The sequence below is a fragment of the Poecilia latipinna genome, unplaced genomic scaffold (genome assembly GCF_001443285.1).
Source record: "Poecilia latipinna isolate Pla-1442-1.1 unplaced genomic scaffold, P_latipinna-1.0 Scaffold239, whole genome shotgun sequence".
NCBI lineage: Eukaryota > Metazoa > Chordata > Actinopteri > Cyprinodontiformes > Poeciliidae > Poecilia > Poecilia latipinna.
The window spans coordinates 318,233-338,526 of NW_015112855.1; the positions used below are offsets into that span (position 1 = coordinate 318,233).

The window sequence follows — 20,294 nt, forward strand, 5'->3', positions numbered from 1 at the left end:
GAACTGAAACATATTACATTGCAGGAACAGTAGTGGACGTTTGCGACAGGCATTGTATGTATATATATATATATATATATATATATAAGTGTAGACATACTGGATCAGGGGGGTCCGATGTGATGAGGTCCATTTAAAGTCTAAACCCATGTTATCCACCTGAGTAGACCTGAAAGAAGCCTGTTTAAAATGTTCAATTATTTTTCTTTCCTAAAGGTTTAAGAATTAGGACATAAATCCTGAGTAAGATCAGAATTAATGCATGGAGGATCCAAAATAACACACAATTCTGTCCTCTGATTCAGTCCTCTTAATTGCTCAGGATTACCTATTCCACCACATATTTGCACTGCAGCATCTTCATGCTGATTATCATTCATATTACATGCAACATCTGGTGACTAAAAAACACATTTCATGTACTATTGACCTGAACTCATTTAAAACAAGGATCATCACAGATATAAACCTATAGTGTTCGATTACCTTCTTCGTTCCATAAAAACATCCAGTAATTGACTGAATGCTCTTAGCACACACTAATTGCTGCCTGTGACCCTAACCGTGGTAAAACTCATATTTCCATTATTATTAGGAAAGAGTCAGCTGATATTGCCTGAGCTTTAATTAAACAAAGTCAATTATTCTTGTAATTACCTTTAGTGCAACTGTTAGGTCTGCAAAACAAAGTCTGTGATTTTTTTTCTCCCAGTTTATCAAAATGTTGTCTTCACAAGTTTTTAGTCTAAGCAAAGGAAATTCAAACGCATTATAGCTTCAAGTAACAAAGGGCATGTGAATCTACTCTAAAGTCAGTTTCAAATCCTAAGAGAAAAAAAAAAGACATTCAGGAAGACTAGAGATCCAGTAATCAGGATAAAAATGGTAAGAGAGACTGGATCCTTAGACTTGGAGATAAAAAGATGATGGAGGATTAATAAGCTCTTCCTCACAGGACTGCAGATCTGTGTTTGTTGACATTTGTTGGATCTGCTTGTTTGCATGCAGGGATTTATCGTTCAGAAAGCATCAACAGTGTGTCCATCTGTCTCCCCAAGCCTGAGGGAGGCAACCGCTCTGAGAGCGTCTGCTTCTGCTGTTTGACTCTGCAAAATGGAGGGAATAAAATAGAGAGAAAACGGGCCAGACAGATGTGTATAAGCAGATGTTCGGCAGTACTATCCATAATCATATAGATAAATGGACTAACATGTTTGAGAGGTTTCCAAGATGGCGGATTGTTTCAAGCGAACAGTTTGTTGCTCTTCGCAGAGCATAGCGTGTGAAATAAAAACAGGAAAAATCTTCATTTATGCACGTCCTCTGCTTTAATACTGCTTGCAATTACAGTGGCAAATAAAATCATGTCACCTTTTCTTGGCAAACAAAAGTCTATAAAACAGACATCCTGCACATCTGCATGGGTCAAAATAAAGAAATCATGCTTTGTAAATGTGAGTTTTTGTGTTGGACATTTGTTCACAAAACACCAATTTGGTTTCATTTTTAAATTAAATAAACAAAAACAAATGGATAAAATAATCAGTTTAATACAAAATGAAAAAGAAGTTCAGCGATTAAGTCTCCCCTTCCCAAATCCATAAATAAGACTTTTACGTATAAATTTCATGCTATGTCTTATATTTTCTAACTTTGTGGCACGACGACCTAATATCTGCTAGGGTTTTTGTCAATAACTTACTCTACAATATAATACTAACGGCTGTGATTTGTCCAGCAGGATAGATGGGATTTAATGGGGGATTCACCTTCAGGAACACAACTAGATTAAGACTTGTGTGCATAACATACACAATGTACAGATATCTTTTTTTTTTTAATAATCAACAATAAATATACCTATGGCATGAACAAATACACAGACAAACTGGAATCAGTAAACTTTAGTCAGGCATAGAGGAAGTGGAGGTGATTTAAAGAGGCGACACATGAATGCGATTTGGACCAACAAAAAAAATTAAAGGTTTAGTTTTACAGAAACCAGTTTACTTTAACAAGCTTCTTTGACCTCAACGAGCGAGTTATCAACTTCTCTCACAAAGTTGCATTTTAAGTTTTTTGGTTTTTAGATTGGGGGAAAAACATAATAAAAATAGCTGCAATTCTCCCAAACCTGAGCTTTGAAAGTTTTTTTTTCTGCCTCCCTTATCGTCGCGCGATATACTCGCCACGTTCAAGAACAGCGTCAACCTGAACTTAGAATCAGTTTGCCTCGGCATTTCTTTAGTTACAGTTTTAACCAGTTTCATTGGCGTCAACTTCAAGACTTTAGATACATCCAGTTCACGCAGAGAAAATGAAACAGGTGAGCTTTTTTTTTGTGACTGAACTTAGGCTGTTTATTCTGATTTAGACTTTTAGTCTGTAGTAAATTAGAAAAATGGAAAATTATCCACCAATATCAATCCTCCAGGTTCAAAATTGATCAAATTTATCCTAAAAATACACAAAATTCAACTGATTTGAATTAATGTTGGTCAAAAAGCAAACATGCAGACATTAAGGCAGGTTTTAGAGCTAAATCTCTTGATTGGTAGATTCATAATACTCAGTTTTTGGCACAAATATCAAACCATATCTGTTAGGTTCAGTGTCTTTTTGAGTCAGTAGTGCTATTCTAAGAACAAGTTCAGAAATCAAAAGCCCGATTCTGGTGTCACGGTTCTGGTCCTAGATGTGCTGATGGAAAATGGTAAAGGAATACTTTGATATTTTTTGATTGATCTCCAAACGGACGGAGAGAAAAAAATAAAATCGACAGAGTCAGAGTGAAACGGACGAGTCATACTGACATTCATATCCATCATCAGAGTCAACACGCCAAATTATTCCTGTCAAAACTCTGCAACTGAGCAATTATCTTACGGTGACACTTATAAAATAATCAGCTCCAGTAAGTCCACCAACACTGACGGGCAGAAATCCTACAAGCATCTGTAACAGCAAGTCTCTCAGCCGGATACACGACATACAGGGAAGAGTTTAGGAAAGAAGGCGGACTGGGTGAAGCAAAGTGTGAAGGATGATGGTGTTATGTTGAGGCTATAGCTGCCTGATGGGGGGGAGGTTAAGGGTCTCCAGAGCTCTGTGGTACAGCTCCCTCAGGGCTCTTAGCAGATGGAGACGACAAAACATCTGGTTGAAGAGGTGAGGCAATGGCTCCTGGAAATAAGGAGAACAATTACAGAGAGCCACGTGTTTGTGTAAATACATATATAAATAGCAATGCATATGTCTAATTGTGCTATAAACACAAGAGAACCGCATTGGATAATCACAGATTGTTTGCGAAATGAAGTTTTTGTCCCGTTTTGTCACATCACAACCACACATGTCCATTATTTTGTGTACAAAGTTGTTAAGTTGGAGGGGGGGGAATGACATTTTTAATATCTTCCATGAAACTCTGAGGATAGTGACTAAAATACACGATAAATTGTCCCAGAACTTATTGCGATAAATGATGATATTGTTGTTTTGAGACCATTTTCAAGTGATATAATAGTAATAATGGCATAATAATGCAAGAACACATTCTCAAAGATCAATAAACGTTCAATTCTGATAATCATTTAAACAACAGAACTGGGAGACATTTGAAATATCCAAAATAAATAAATAACAAATGAATTATGAAGTCTCTGTAAACAAATGTATCTTTAAAAAAAAAAGGGGATAGTTGAGACCAAAGCACCAGACTGAAGATCAGTTTTGGCAGAATGAGAGAGAAAAGAGAAAATAGATAATCAAGCAAATGAAAGGTATTGAGTTTCTTTTAGTTTATCGTGTGATTAATTGATTTATTGTTTATGGTGAGAGGCCCGGTTGCAATTTGACAAAATGTGGAAAAGTTTAGTGGGCCGAGGTACGTTCGCAAGCGGCTCTGAAAAGAACCAAGATGGTCGGTAATTTGAACTGATTTTTAAAATAAGCTGCAGTTTCATCCACTCAAAACACAGAAAAACACTTGAGCACGTCCTCACCCCCAGCACATGGACTCTGTTGTAGTACGAGCTGAAGTCTTTACTGAGCGAGACGAGAAATTTACAGATCTGGAGGGACACAAGCAAGAAGGTTACATTAAAGTCTTCAACAGTCCTGAGTTATTGGACAGCAGCGATGGCTCATCAATCGGGCGTACCTGTTCGGTTTTAATGTTCACTCTGGCTCCTCCTCCTTCACAATCTAGTGATTGTCCCGATTGGTCGAGCAGCTCCGAGAAAGGAATAAGATAATTGAAGAGTAAAAGCCACTCACCCTGTGGGGGAGTGGGGGGGGGAGCGAGTAAAAGCAAAGTTTAGGGTTGTGTTGTTTCTGCAGTGGTAGGCAGACTTCAAACACCAACAAAAACAACAATAAAATGTAAAGAAATGAGGGAAAAACATGGAGTGGCACCTCTTCTTTGAGAGCAGAGAAGTCCAACTGGGACCCATCAGGGATTTCTGGGTACAGACCTGCAGACAGACGGTGGAAAGCCTTTATGTTGCACTAATATCTTTCAGTCTTAACACTTCAACCAGACCAGAAATGCAGATATGCACACACGAGTGTGTGTTAAGCCGTGCAACAACAATGACCCCCACATAAAAGCTGATGATTCTCCTTTTAATTTGAAGTCTTTTTCATTATTTTTCTTTAATATACAACTGGAAGCAACACAGTAATCTATACCTGATAATCATTTTTGCCTCCCAGTCATTCTGTTTTGGCAAACACTAAATCTAATTTCCAAATCCCAATTAACATTGATTTCTGCCAAAACCAGAATTTTTACTCAGTTATTCAGAAATTCAAGTGCTCAGTTTTTTCTTAATATAATTTTATTGCAAAATGTTTACATTACAAACGCCAGTTATTGGGTTAAACTAAACAAACACAAAAAAACCACAACAGCGCAAGATCTCCCATTTAGTATTTAGTAAAGTACTGCAAAGATTAGGGGCAGTTACTAGGAAATAAAAATCAAAATGCACTAAAGATATATTTGGAAGGAATACTTTAATAATGATCCCTCCCTAATAATTTATCAAACAAAAATAGTGATTGGCATTAAGATATTGTCTAGTTAAGGTTGCTTTTAGCATTCACTTGTTCATCAAACAGTGAACACTGAGGTCCATCCGAGGGTTAGAGAGGTTTGAGACAGACTGAAAACAAATACATATGAAGTGAATATTACTGCCATGACCATAGTATCTACTTAGAAGTTCCTTTATAAAACACAATGCATAACATGTCGTCACTTAACTGTAAATGGGTGTTCTGTATTGGCATCTAACAGCTCCCACGGTTGAACAAATACAATAAATAAATGTAACTAATGTTACATTCTGGGTAAACTAGAGGGTCAGCTGGCTGCTCGTTTGCAAGCTGCTCATCAGAACTGAAAGGCGTCAGCGGGTCTCACCCTTCTCCACTCCTCTCTCGTAGCTGTCGAACAGAGTGTGCAATCTGGCGCAGTTATACATCACAAACACGCCTCCTCTCGGCCCTTTGGTAGACACGCCCCCTTCCCTCTGGACGTCCAGCGTCACCTGGACACAAGGACCTCGATCATGCTCACCACATTCTTCAAAATCCCGTCAGCCTGAGGGAACTGATTCTGGTTAAGAGACGTGTTTGACACCACAAAGCGGCGGAAAAGCGGGTTTATTTAAGCGATGTAGGCATCTTCACGAACATGCAATCTTTGCGCAGAACCACCTGAAAGACGAGTTCAGGCGTACAGGGACTTTTAACTCACAGGGCTTGTGTGAACTGTTGATAGCAGCTCAAATCTGACCGTGGCGGAGGTCATGACTTTGATGATGTCATCCCAGGTCTGGCCTGCAACAGGAGCTCATTTGACTCATTTATACTTTACATACTGTACAGAGCATCACTCAGGTTGCCATTCAAAACATTTATACACACAGAGCACATACAGGAAGTGGCACAGGTAGTCACATTCTGTAAAATTTAAATAAATGTTTAGGGTTGTAGCGTCACAAAACGTTAAAAGTACAGACTTTTGCAAAAGCAATTAGTTTAAGGGGCCGAACCCTTTAAAAATCAATACGCACCCTCTACTTTATCTCCATACTTCATCTCTGAAGCCTCCTTCATCTGACCTTTTCTCAGCCTGGATGAGAGGAAAACAGAAGCTACATTTACACCAAAGCCTGGGTTAAAAGCAAATGGCTACATCACTAACAGGAGGGGGGAAAAAATCACTAGTCTTTCATTTAGTTATTGTAGAAATGTGATTTAGTAATTAGTGTCAGTAGTGAAGATAAAAAAGCAGATCTCTTCTTTTTCTGGTCAAAAGCACAAAGACAACAAATTTCTGGTAAATTTGTTTTATGAATTTACCAGAAGAAAGTCTGGTAAATTTATAAAACAAGCCATGAGATAAAAAGACTTAATAAATACAAACAGTAATGAATCATACTGTAGGTACTGTGCAGCAGTGAGGTGAGAACCGGGGGTCTTCACAGGCCCACACACAAGATGCCTCTGCAGCCAGAAAGAGTGAAAGCAGGTTAAAAAAAATACGAACACAATAAGCTGCACTGTTGTGTTTGTATACGTGTGTGTGTGAGAGAGCGAATGATGGTGGTTACCTGAGAGTGTGTCGCTCCACTGGCTCGCCACAGCACTGCTATCTGCTGCTGGCGAAACTCATCCTGACAAGAAGTCACATGTAGCACTGTTACCATGGTTTCCTGGGGGTGGGGGGGGAGAAAAAGTGAAGCCAGGAAGGACATTTTTTGTGAGAACAAAGAGAATCCTGCAACATGTGGTGTTTGTGTGCTTCGATGTGTGTGTGTGTTTGTTTGTCTCACGGTGATATCGGCCGTGGACAGATCCAGTTGTGCCAGGTGGGAAACGCTGTCTCTGTGAACTAGAAATAAAAAATTTAAAAAAAGAGAATCAAGTTACTATTCAGCATCCGTCTTCTCATCATTTCTTATATTTGATTTCCCAAACCTGGTCGAAAATATCCAGCACATTTTGTAGCAAGATTTTTGAAAGTACTGCACCTGGCTTCATTCAGGTACAGTGACTGGACTGTCACATGATAAAAGCAAACTACAGAAAATATTTTTATAAGTTAAATATTTTTCTAAAATAAATATTTTTCCGTGTTGCAGCTGGACTCTAAAGTTGATCATAAGCACTGTGCTCTATTATTCCTAAACATGGCGCGGTGCTTTATGGCAGACATCTCTACTTGTCATTTGTCTGTTAAACTGAGGCTGAAGGATTGCAGTTTGTTCAGGTGGAACTGTACATATCTGAGTCCTGTCGCCAGACTCTTTTTACGGACAAGAGACTTTTTTCTACCAACACTTTAAAACCAACCATATTTGTTCAGACTTTTGGACCATCAGGAAGCTTAGCATTTAGCATGCTAACTGAGTCCTGAAAATTTTAAAAGGTTTTGATTGTTTTTGTCATTTATCTGAGTATTGCATGGTTTGACATTTGCCTGGGGCGCCCCCTCTTGGGGAGATTGGCAACATTTTTCTTTTTCTTTTCACTTCTCAGTAAAATTGTGTGCTTAGATCCAGTAGGAAATATACATTTTGCCAAGCAACACCCCATCTACTGGGTAAATACAAGCAAAAAAAATGGTCACTCATATTTAAAACACAAGCCACCTAAACAGTTAATATTCAAAATTTACATTTACATCTTCATTGCCTACAACAAATCAAGATTTGCAGCTTCATTATAAAACCAGGATTTTAAGAAGTCTCTGAGTCAACTAAGAAACACATTTAATAAAGAAAATGTTCATAAATAATCTTCATGCATGGGAGGAGGGGTACAGCATAGAAACTTAACGAGGGGTTTTTAAATAAACGCAAAATTCTAAGACCCAGGCCTTACCTTTGCAGGTGCCAAGGGTGGGGTCATACCCTAGCAGCCCCTCCTCTTGGAAAACCCGTTTCAAATTAATTCGGAGCCCTCCTTCATTCTCCTCCTCCGCAGCTTTTCTACCTCCTCCCCCGCTGGTCCTCCTGCCTCTCTCTGTTCCCCTTTCTCTGTACGGAGAGTTCTCTAGCGCTTTCTGGATCTTCTCCTCCCGCTCATCATTCGCACAGTTAGCGGGAGCCGTCGGCCAATCAATGCCCAGAGCTTGGAGGAAGGCGGCGACGTCGCTGTCCTCCGGAAGAGTTGGGCAGAAGTAAACTTCAAATCTGAGGGGAGGAAGAATATTCACATCATTTTTAAAAAAAAAATTAATTAATGACGAATTAAAATAGTCTGGTCTTGTAATAAAACACCCTGTCATTCTTCTCTGTTATCTTAAAATTCCCTCCCGGACTCACCCTTGTCTCCTCAACAGTGCCCCCATGTGGTCAGTCAGCAGAACAGTTCTCAGCTGGCCCAGGCTCAGCGTGTCAGGAGTGGGTGTGTTGGGTTTAGGGTGCAGCGCAGGACAGTTGAGCACCACACAGCCCTCCCTCTGACTCGAGGGCTTGAGATACTCAGTGGTTCCGCCTGCCAGGACAGCCCTGAAAGCTGCAACCCGGTCCACTCGCAGCCTCAAGCCCTCGCCCATCACCTCCCCACCCGCCACAGGAAGCACCCCACCGCCTCGGAGAGACAGAACTCGGGACATGACCGCCGGAGGAACCTGAGTGAAGACATACATAAAAAGGGAACAGACTAGAAATAATCAAGTAGGTGATACAACTAGAGGCATATATAGAAACAGCTCAACCTGTTGAGCTGTTTCTATACACAGTATAGAAACTGTTTGCGGGTTTGTGCCGCTCTCATTTAAGACATGTTTGCAGAGGTCACTAACGGGCACCCCGTCTTCCCCCACATTGACAAAATCAAACAAATTTGGTGCCAATCAACTGAGAAACAAACATGTTGGCTGCACAAACATAGCACAGTTAATTTATATCAATTTCATTTGATTTTGTTGGTATGGGGCTGGCATGGGGCAGGTTGATCTCTTGTGACCTTTGTAAAATAAAATAAAAAATCCTAAAAAATATAACTGCACAAATGAAAACTGTTTGTTGCACAAACACAGCACAGGTGATTGACACCATATTTTGTTTTGATTTTGTAAATATCAAGGGGGTGGCTGAGCTTTGATGATGTCTGGAAGCATTTATTAATATCTTCATGATGGCAACACAAACTAAAACATTTTCTACACGAACGTGTAAAAATGTAAATGAAAAGAGAGAACTTTAAGAGACATGTCTCCACCAAAAACGGTAAAGGTTGCTTTAATTTAGTAGTGCTCATGTGAAGTTCCAGCCTGAGTAGTGCATATGCAGCCAGCTGACCCACATTAGATTTGCAACTCATGGGTAAATAATTACAGCTTCAGGCTGGTAGTGTCTGCTCTCACACAACGGAGGAAAATCAGTGGCTGATTATCAATAAATGGACAGTTTCATACATATTTAAATGTAGTTTATGGTTTGCCTGATTCCTTTACATAAGTTACAAGAGAACACATGTAACTTTTCGGTACCTTTTAACTACAGCCAGTTTTCTGGAGTCAGCCTACGCTTTCAGGTAGATGGTTCCGTCCTCATTTTTTATTGGCTGACGTTCAAGCTGTCGAACACCTGAGTAGAATCATTGATACGAACGAGAACTATATTGCACAGCGGAAGAATAAAATGAGGAGTTTTGGCGCAAGAACTTTTACGTGTTAATTATCAGTAGATAATGTGATGGTACGTCATAAGTGCAGTTGGCGTTCCAAATTTAGTTTGTACGCCTCCAGACAAGAACCTTAAAGTTTCTTTGTGCACAGCGAACGAGAATTTGAAGTGAGGCACGATTACATTACATGTACATGTTATTTTATTTTAATGGGTAGACAACTGACAGACCTGTCCGTCCGCATACAGCGTGTTGAGCATCGTGCTCGGGGACAAGAAGTCCCTGTTCCGCAGGTTTTTCGCGCTGCTCTCCTTGAACCAGAGCTTCTCCGGTTCGGGGAACATCCTGTCGCTTTTCACTCGGCTGGAGTCATTGACGTGTTCACGCTTCCCTCGCAGTGCGGAGCTGAGCGCTCGCACTGTGGAGGTGATCCGCAGAGGCGAGAGCTCCTCGATGTTCTCCTCCATCCTCGCCGCGGCTCTGACAGGTGAGCGGTGCTCGCTATCTGCTCATTCACTTAACGTACATGTCCGTTTCGGTGCCGCTGCTGGAAGTAGTGGTGGATATGCGGTGTTCTGGCCCGCTACTTGCTGGTCGATGTCAGATATTGGCTGTGTGTGGTGGGGAGGACTGCATTGGTTGTTTACTGTCAGCGGAACTACTTGAAAAGCATGTTTCTCCCGAGATACATTTTTTGGTTGTACCTGTGTGGTGCCATCTAGTGGATTGCAGGAGTAAATGCAAATTGTACTTCAAAATATGACTTGGACTCAGAGTAGGTGTTGCCAGTCTATTTTCTCTAACATTTGACATCAAATATGAATCTGTATCGCTAATACACAACTGCATCTGTTTCATAAAGCGGTAAGCTGTAAATAAACAATGACACAAATTAAATGATTATGACATTGCTGTTTATATATTTATGATTTTTACCATTTTCTGTAGTTTCTTACTCAATGATGAGACATTTATCTTAATTTAAAAATTTATATATATATATATATATATATATGCAGTCCACAATAGGGCTGTAGTGATACAATAATCTCACGATGCGATACACGATATTCTGCTCATGATACGATATATATTGTGATATTCAGCAAACGATACAATTCAATACACTTTTGCGATTTTCTGAAAAATTTTAGAGGGACAGAGTGATTTTGGTGACATTTTGTGACTATTATAGAGTTGGATTGAATTAATTTAACTGAAAACTGATTAAAGGCACCAACTACACAATACCTGGCTCTGGTTGGACATGGACACAGACTTAAAGTCGACGGCTGGACAAAATGAATCAAAGAAGTGATGAGAAAACATGTTTCTTTTAATTGAAACGGTACAAACTGTAGCTTACATGCATTTGTAAAGTAAATAAAGTGCACCAAGTACCCTGCTCTGAATTGTTTGATACCTTTTTAACCTTGACACTTAACATCTGAAGGAATCACTCTAAGCCTGATGACCTAATCACTCTCCCGGCGAAGCAAGCAGTGAGTGAGCAAGGTGACAGTTGGATGTTAAGATGCTTGCGGATGAATATCTATTTTTTTTCTAAGAAAATGTCTATATATCGTAAAATCGATATTATTACCCAGCCCTAGTTCACAACAGAGCTTGGTGAGGGTAGCGGGGGTCACCTTGCATAAGCAACAGGATTACGACCTGAAAAAAACATTGAAGACACCCATTTATGAACAGGTTCAACTACCTGGCTTTATTTTTTTTTAAAGACCTGAAGATGTTTTAATAGTTGATCATAATTTTAAATGTTTGGATTTACATGGATTAATTAGGCAGAATGTTGAACATCTCGCATAACATCGGGTCTTTTTATGGCCAAGGCATCAGGAGAACTCCAAGAAAATCAATGTGATATAGATTTTTAGATTCTTTAGATACAGGTCCATCTCATAAAAGTAGTATCATTGAAAGTTTATTTCAATTTCGGTGTGATACAGATTCACCACAGACAGGATGACACATTTCAGACATTTATGTGAAAGTTAGGTAAGGGCTTGCATAATTAAAACCCCAAATGTATTTTTTTATAGAAAACTAATTAAAAACTAAAAATGTTTCATCAGTAACCTGCAACAACTCCTGCGTACACGCATAAACCAGGCATTACAGGCAGTGGGGTGACAGCGCTGCTGGTTGTGCACTTTTTTTTTTCTTGCACCACTCTGTCTTCACACCCACTCTTTGCTTCAGCTCCGTCACTATTCCCCGTTGACAGCTTTACAGTACAGCATCAGTCCATCGCTGCTGCGCATCAGACCAAGGCGAGAAAAAGAGGCCTAGGCCCAGATTTGTAGCTCCTGAAGATGGCTCTGATTATATAACAGTAGACAGCTGAGGCCGAAAGTGGACGATGGCTTTTATTTTGAGTGGCTACTGTCCTTTTACATTTTCAGTTCCATTAAAGAAACAACACGAGTGATGCAGCAAATTTCTAAGTTAAGTGGCTGCAACTGAGGCACAGTTCAGAGAGTTGGACACTGCCATGCAGGTGCAGGAAGCTGCTCGACCGCAGCTGTTAATGAACCACGAGAACAACCTCATTAGACAGCTGACATCTATGAGCTAAAAGATAAGTTGAGAAAACCAAGAAAGGAACCTCAAACCCATTCAAAGAGTACTCTCCAGGTTTCCTTCGCCTTCATTCTCCACAGACCTTTGATGGATTCTTTCTGTGTGAGCGACTTTGGCTCCATAGGATTTATTGGGGGTATTTAAAACCTCTGACAGCGGCCTAAGCTCTCACTGGTCTTATCTTACAAAAAGCAATTAAAAAAAGTTGTGACTACTGATACCTAGAAGCTGTAAGAGGTACTCATTCTGGTTCAAAATGGATCATGTTCGCACTATGGCTGCAGTTTTTTTTTTTATTGCTGCTCTTTTAATGTGGTTTCCATGACTGAAAAAGATGCTAGAGCAAAGCTTCAACCTTTTCTCTTCAAATCCATGTTGTATTAAAAATAATTAAACCACTGATGGGGCCTGCTGCTTGAAGAAGCCAAAGTAGGCTTTCCATTAATTTAATACTAAAAACCGCTCAAAACCATAGAAAACCTGAAATGGAAACATGGGTGGTTTCAATGGTTGGGAGGAAATCAGAATCCTGTTACAAGAGGCTGAGATATGATACCGGTAGAAAAATACGCATTGCAGTAAAAATTTGTTTCACTTAGAGGTCAGTATGTTGAAATTTTTATTTTTTGTGTGTGTGTCAGTGTTGCATCTCCTAAAATGTCACATTTACAAGATGCGTTGAGCTGATCAGTTTTATGGGCACATGCTGATTTCTGTTTTTAGTTCAGACTATACCGTAGCTAGAGTGCACTCTTTTAGATTAAGAATTTAAATGTTCATCAGCATGAATGACATGCAACATAAGAACACCCAGGATCTCTGTAGATTGATTTTCAAGTAGTGAGAAGAGAAATTTGCTTCCTGAACGAGGGCTAAGAAAATGTTGCAACATTTCAAAAGCCAGCCTTTACGACTCTGAGGCCCGCCACACACGTCAAAATTAGTGTTTTAAGTTTCTATTATGGTCTCTGTATATTTAGGCATGCATTCAAACTGAAAGCAGACAACCAGTTTTATTATCTCAGAAAAATAAACCCCTTTAATTGGCGAAGGATGGAGTAATAATTTCAGAGAAAATGGATCAAAGTAGAAAATGAACTATTTGATCATTTTTATGGCCTCCTGCATTTCTAGCTACTGTTTTAACATGACCATCTGCTCTGATACAGATCAGGATGAATGGATAAATATGAAATATTTATTACAGCAACAGCTCCTGAGCTGCCTGTACGCACGCTGCTCGTTCCAGAGGCCAGAGACGCTCCTTTCTTTGTGTCGAAGGAAATCTATTCACTTCTCACTGACATTAATGTAAAGGTTTGTATTGACAGGTGGAGAAACTCAGTTTGTTCTAAAGCTAAATTAAAGTGACTTATTCAACAAAAATACACACATCCATATATTAAAAACACAACATTTATTAAGACTTTTAACACATTTTAACAGATGGACTCCTTCTACAAATGGCTACAGTTTTTTTGTTTTGTTTTTTGAAGTGTTGACACGGATGTCATTCTTGGCTGACACGAAATTCCCGGTTGCATTCAAGCTTACCAGCAATCCGGGAGAAAACGTGTCATTGAGGAACAACACCATCATCGGACCGTGAAGGCAAACCGAGAAACCTTTATGCGCAGGTAGCCCTGCTGGTTTTAGTTTCACTTCGTTCTGTTTCAAAGTCAAACTGAAGCTAAACATAAAATGGAGGCGGCGGGGAGTAGCTGCCTGTCGTTTCTACTGTGTTGTTTTTACACTGTTCTGACCCCCTTTTTTTTTTTTTTTTTTTTTTTTTTTTTTTTTTTTTTTTAGACTTGTTTTCACTGCTTGCTAGTGAGCAATAAAGATTGGCAGTGTGACAAATTGTACCACCGATTCTGTCACCTTACAGTGGATGTAAAAGGAGGACGCAGTCGTTCGTCTCGCTGCAGAGGTTCTCCTGGTGGACGCGTCTCCTTGGGGTGTATTGTGCGCCGTGGGATGGAAACGGACCCCATAACCAGCTGGGCCTCAGAATCACAGCTGCATTATGGGTTCCGTTACAATCCCACCCACAAAAGGAGAAAACGGGTTGCAAGGGTGGATTTGTGTCCGGTCAGCTAGAAAAGCAAAACTATGTTAGAAACAGAGAAAAAAAAATAAATAAATAAATGCTTTTTTTTTTTCTTCTTGAGTTTTCTACTTCATATTGTAGCACTGTAGAGGAAAAAAAAAAAAACAAGATGTAAGTAAAAATCTTCCCCGAAATCAGTTTTGAACTCCACACAAAACTTTCTTTTGTTTTGTAAATTGTTGCAGAAACTGGTTTGAAAATAGGAACTGACTCTTCTTTCCACTCTGACAAAAAACTACTGCGAAATAATGTGGCAGCAATGGTAAAGTAACTTCTGCTCAACATTTTTATTATGCCGGTGTGACTCAGTCCCACGTGATCTGGAAGTAATTGTCTTTTTTACAGTAATCAGAGTGGAACTTGATGCATTATTGGGTATGAAAAGTATTCAACCTGCTGTAAAGCTGTATTTAACAGAGCACATTGCACCGTAGATGGTTGTAAAACTTTGTTGGCACCTTAAAGAGTTTCAGTTTTGTTTTGATAAAGCTCAAATTCTGTGTATGAGAGAGTGATCGCTCTAATTCAGCCTGAACTCAGAGATACTCGAGTTAAACCACAAAGCTAGAATCTAATCAGAACTGTTAAATTTCTAAAATAATAGTAATGATGATAATAATCTTGGTTTCCTTATGACTGAAGCTGAAATGCTCTTCAAGATCAAACCTGCTGTGAAATTTCCTACATTTCTTCTGAATGTTTTCTTTTTCTATTTACAAGAAAAAGTGAATATATACTTTTGCGATTCTTGTGGTTCGGACGCATTTTATTTATTTATTTTTTTTAACATTTTACATATTTCCAAGAAACGACCTGCAGATTTAGCAGCCAGATTAGATCGATCTACAGAAAATACCAAAGCTGTGACTCCTCCTTGAAGTTTCCGTCGTGCACGAGAAGGAGCGGCACCAAGATGCCTCTGATGCGTCTGTCGCAGCCTAACAGCGTCTCTGACAGCGGAGGCAAAGAATGAAAACAATTTTTATCTGAATTAGAAAGAAGAAGAAGGGGGGGGGGCTGCATATTTAAAATCCAGTCTAGAAGTCCAGCAGGGAAGTTGTATGTCTTTTTTTAATGTTGTGTTGCATGATAGCTTATCTCCCTCTGTATCACTTTGCTGTTATTTAGCGCTCCGTCTTGAAAAACCTGTTGTGTATTATCTTTTGTACGACAAATGGGGCGGGTGGGGGGGTGGAGACGCAGGACAGGGGTTGTACAAGAGGTCAGTCTGACGAGGAAGGGCTGATGAGGTGATAAAGGAGGAGACGACTGAAAGATTTAGATGCCTGATTTACCCCCGACTTGAAGCTTCTTGTAGCCTAAATACACAACGCAGCTTAAATAAGGCTGAAAACTGACTGACAGAAAGTGACCTAAGCACCTAAGAGAACCGTCCTAAACATACTTTCAGTTTGACAGCTGCACTGCAAACCTTCACAGCCTGAAACATTTTCACTTTTGTGCCTCTGAAATGTTCATTTTAACCGCCTGCTAAAGCAGTGAAGTGATCCAATATTAGAAAAGTGAGGTGAAATATTACATGAGTGTCAAACGGAAGAATAAAAGAAGAGGGCGGACTGGCTTTGAGAGAGAGAGAGAGAGCCAAATGAATAAAATCAAAGTGAAAACAAAGAAGCAGCCGCTGCATGGGCTTGTGCAAGGATAAATGAGTGTGAAGAGTAGGAAATGTTGTTGAGCTCACCATCGCCTCGGAGCAGCAGGTCGTCCTCCGCAGCGCTGCCTGCCAACAGCTCTGTTAGTCCAAACTTCCTCTTTAAATACTCCAGAGATTCATTTCACTTTCACTTCTCCTGAGCGGACCAAACTCCTCCTTTCCTTCCTTTGTCCACTAACTCCCTGCCTCCTCTCCCTTCTGCCTCTGGGCGGACAGTTTTTTTTTTTTTTTTTTTCTGTCTCTGTTATTCTCTATTCTCTTATTATTCTCTATTTATTGTTGGTAATACTCCATATGAAATATTTTCTTTGTTTTTAAACAGAAGGATGTGCATTTTCAGATAGAAGTGTTAGGAAATATTTTCGTTCCAAAACGGTAAAATCCATTTTTGACTTGAACAGATCCCATTAAAATACAGAAACTTGCATAAGTATTCAACCCCTTTGAACTTTTTAACTTTGTGCAAACTAATCGCAACCTTCGATGTATTTTAATGGGATTTTATGTGATGGATTAACACAGAGTTGTGAAAGCGAATGAATGAATAAAATTCATATAAATAACAGAGTTCAGCTTTTCTATGAAGGCCTCTGCTGTATTGGAGGAAGAAAAAAAAACATTATGAAGACCAAAGAATGTAGCAGACAGGTTGTGGAGAAGTTAAAACAACGCAGGTTTAGGATGTAGAACAATATTGCAACATTTTAACATGTGACAGCACTGTTCAATCCATCATCCTAAAATAAGCTCAATGGCTGGTAGGCCTTATTTTATCATGTGCAATTTAAGGAGATAAAAAACGTTTTGGCCTACAGTTGAAACCAAATATTTATATTCACTGAATAAAAAGACATTTGTTTTCTCACTCTGAAGTTAAATCAAACCAAACATTTATTGTGTCTAGCTTATTTAAAATTAACCAAATGATTTATATTTGCTAAAGTCCATAGAACTTAGAAAATGTTTAGACTTTTGTTTTTTTTTCTGTAAATTTCCCTCAAATTCAAAAGTTTCAGTATCAGGGATAACTGTACTTTAAGCCGTCTGACTTTTGGGTTTCCTTCCACAAACCATTTTGATAGCCGCTTCACTCGCCGTTTCAGATCTTCCCACAGAATTTCTCCATAAAACTGAGATTGGGGCTTTGTAGTAAAACAGCCACTTTGTTGTGCTTAACCCACATTATAACCATTCTGTCTGTCTGCTTAGGGTCACTGTCCATTTGGGCTTGACCCAAATCATACATTTTAAAGTTCAGTTATTCCTGATACTGACCAAATGTATGTAACCATTTGAATTCAAGGAAAGTTGCAAAAAAAAAAAAAAAATCACACTAAGTTTTCTGGCATTTAGCAAATAGAAATAATAAGCTACTTTTAGGTGAAAGTGTAAAAGTTCTAAATACTTAAATGTTTCATTATAAAAGCTAAAGAAATTAAACTGAAATATTTCCATTTTTCAGATTTTAGAACCACATGGTGTAACTTTTACTAAGGGAATAAAACATGTTTTTAGCCAGCAGTGAGTCGTTTTAAAAAAAAAAAAAAATGGAAGATGCACAAGCCATTTAAAAATATAATAATAAAGTTCTGTTTTAGATATTCTAAAACAGAAGATATTTAATAAAACATGCAGAAGAACTCTTCAGCTACCCTTTCTTGCCTAAATTTCAATAAAATATTCTGACCTGTCAAAATATAAAAAATACACCCACTGAGTTTTCAGTCTCCTATCAGATAATTCAATAATTTCATGCGTTTTGCTCATTTCTTGTACTGGTTTAGATTGGATTCATCATGGATTTGTTACAGATGAGCAATTATTCATATCCCTGGTTGGATGCATTCAAATAAGAAGCTTGCACTGTGTCAAGTGAGTGACGTCCAACATTAACTGTCAATACAGGTTGTGTTTTGTAGGCAATAGAAATTTGTATTTTAAACAAGAAAAAATGAACATTTTATAAGTTCATTGACGGGACATTAGCAATGATGTTGTTAGTGAAACTCTGGTTGTGACAGTAAACGCAGGTGACCGTAGCACAGCTAGCATCTGGCTGTGGTAAACTTTCATGAGCTGCCGTTTTTTTTTTAGTTCTCGTGGGAAAAGCTCATCTTTCTGCCAGGCTAATGGAGGTCTGTGGATGTACTCTTCTGTCTAGTTAGAAACATCTGAGCGCCTCATGATGGATGATGTGAGACAGGTGTGGCCAACAGAGCGTGACGGGGACGACTCCCATCAGGTCCGTCTGGGTTTCAGCCTGGAAAGTCCGGAGGATTCAGAGGAGCATCTGATCCTCTCTGGAGACCTGGAGGAGGAAGGTGGAGGTGAGACGGGAGGAGACGAGCTGTTTGCTTCTTCTTTGGTTCAATGCAACTCATTAATGATGTGCTTTGGACCAGATGTTTGTTAGAGGTTTAGCAGTAAAGAAACATGTGCATTATTTTTTTATTTTGTTTTAATTTTTGACTTGAATAAATATAAAATAGTTTTCCCATAAGAAGTATGGTTGTTTCAACCTTTCCACATTTTGTCATGTTACAAACAGAACATTTTTTTTTTGTGTGTGGATTTTCTGATGAAAACATTTTCATTTCAGGTTAGTTCAAGATCGTGAATGCCCTCGGTGGCTGTGGTAGAGTGTAAAATTAACAAACTGCCAAAATGTATTGGAATTGAAGAGCACCTATTTAAAATTATGTAATATTTAAAGTTTTCACATAAATGTATTTTTGGGACAATACAAATAAAAACTGATCTGACTGATTGTCGATGTGTTTTAGGTCTGGTCTTTGTTTGGATTGTCCAACATGTGATGATGCTTTGTTCTAAACCACTGCATTGTGCCAAATGGCTGTACGCTTAAGAGTTCCTGAACCTCCATCCTTTCTGACCAAGCAGCTCCACTGTCCATGCTGAAGAAATGAACAGATCTCAAAGCTTGGGGTACAGTTTTCTGACCCAACCATGAAGTAACCGTCTCCACATCTTTGTCCTTGTTCTGTCTGCCGTGTTTCTTGGTCTTCATGATGAACAAACCTGAGGCCTTCATCACAGAACAGCTAAATCAGAGAGGAGATATTAAAACACACACAGCCAGACTCCGTTTAGGTGACCCCAGAAGGCAGTTTGTTCCAATGGAGGTTATTTAGACGCATCAGAGTAAAGGGAGCTTTGTGTCGATGGATAATAAAGGACATCTTTACTTCCCTGCAAGGTGCTGTAGGTTTACTCTCCATGAAGTTTGGATGATTTGCAGTAAAGAGCATTTGTAGTCTGAGGCTAAGATTGTTTTAAAAAACAATTTTTAAATATAGATATAAAAACAAGATGGCGGTTTTGCATTTGCTAAAACATTGTTCTTGTCATTAAGTTGGAAACTTTCTTTTACATCTTCCACAAGTAACTTCCTATAGGAAAACAATGTTTCCATCTTCTTCCAAGTTTGTTTTTATTTTATTAAAACTTAATATAATTAAAATGTTGGCTCTTTAAAAATGACAAATTTCCTACAGTAGGTATTTAAAAATAAAATGTCTTAATGTACGTCTCTAAATGAGGATTTTTGGCTGCATTGAGGATAAAAAATGGCTCTTTGGACTGTAAAGGTTGCAGAGTTCTGGTTTAGGTGATACTAAGTTGTTTCTTCCCTTCTTGGATTAAAATATATCCTCACTTTCATTACAAGCAAAGTTAAGGCCAACAGTTCACCACATGCCCTCAGCTGAATCCCTTTGTCCCTTGCAGACTCGGTTTCTCACTACAAGCTGTAGCAAGTCCTCATGGGATACGAGCCCCCCCTCCAGGTAATGAGACCCTGGTAACCCTAACCTGCTGATAAACTGCCTCTTCACTCTTAACCCTTTCATGCATAGTGGTCACCACAGTGGACAGCTATCTAAAAGCCATTTTCTTGTGCTTCTTGTGGATTTTTATGTTATAAATTCACACAGACCACTGAAGTGGACACTAATGCATCATAAAATACACTACCAACTACTGGCCATCAGGTGCAAATGCAAGAAATTATTTTTGTTAAATCCAAAATGGCCGACAGACAAAAAAAAAAAAAAAAGCATGCCAACCGACTCGGTCCCTCCTTCCACTGTAGACGACTCTTGCAGGTAAAAAAAAAAAAAAATCGATGTCGGATAACCCCTAAAGAACAATACTGATGCATTTTTCAAATAACTTTGTATTTGGAGAAAATTACAATTGATCTAAATAAAAATGTACAAATTTTCCTACCTTTTTTTA

General features: G+C 39.0%; 1 protein-coding gene and 1 long non-coding RNA gene across 3 annotated transcripts; one reads left to right on the forward strand and one right to left on the reverse strand.

Moving 5' to 3' along the window:
- Positions 1-1,305: 1,305 nt before the first annotated feature.
- On the reverse strand, positions 1,306-10,326 carry dalrd3 (DALR anticodon binding domain containing 3). The gene is made up of 13 exons (XM_015032411.1): positions 9,879-10,326; positions 8,340-8,647; positions 7,897-8,207; positions 6,846-6,904; positions 6,624-6,725; positions 6,452-6,516; positions 6,084-6,142; positions 5,765-5,847; positions 5,429-5,555; positions 4,417-4,475; positions 4,163-4,279; positions 4,005-4,073; positions 1,306-3,183 (listed from the first exon to the last, which is right to left on the reverse strand). The coding sequence occupies exons 1-13, from the start codon at positions 10,113-10,115 to the stop codon at positions 3,064-3,066; spliced, it is 1,716 nt and encodes a 571-aa protein (XP_014887897.1). The 5' UTR covers positions 10,116-10,326; the 3' UTR covers positions 1,306-3,063.
- Positions 10,043-19,934, forward strand: LOC106947418 (uncharacterized). 2 transcript variants are annotated; one of them, XR_001424980.1, is made up of 4 exons: positions 10,043-10,135; positions 18,203-18,364; positions 18,821-18,983; positions 19,785-19,934. It is a non-coding gene; the product is annotated as an uncharacterized LOC106947418 (long non-coding RNA). The 2 variants fall into 2 exon arrangements; XR_001424979.1 differs by lacking the exons at positions 18,821-18,983; positions 19,785-19,934 and adding an exon at positions 18,637-18,804.
- Positions 19,935-20,294: the final 360 nt, after the last annotated feature.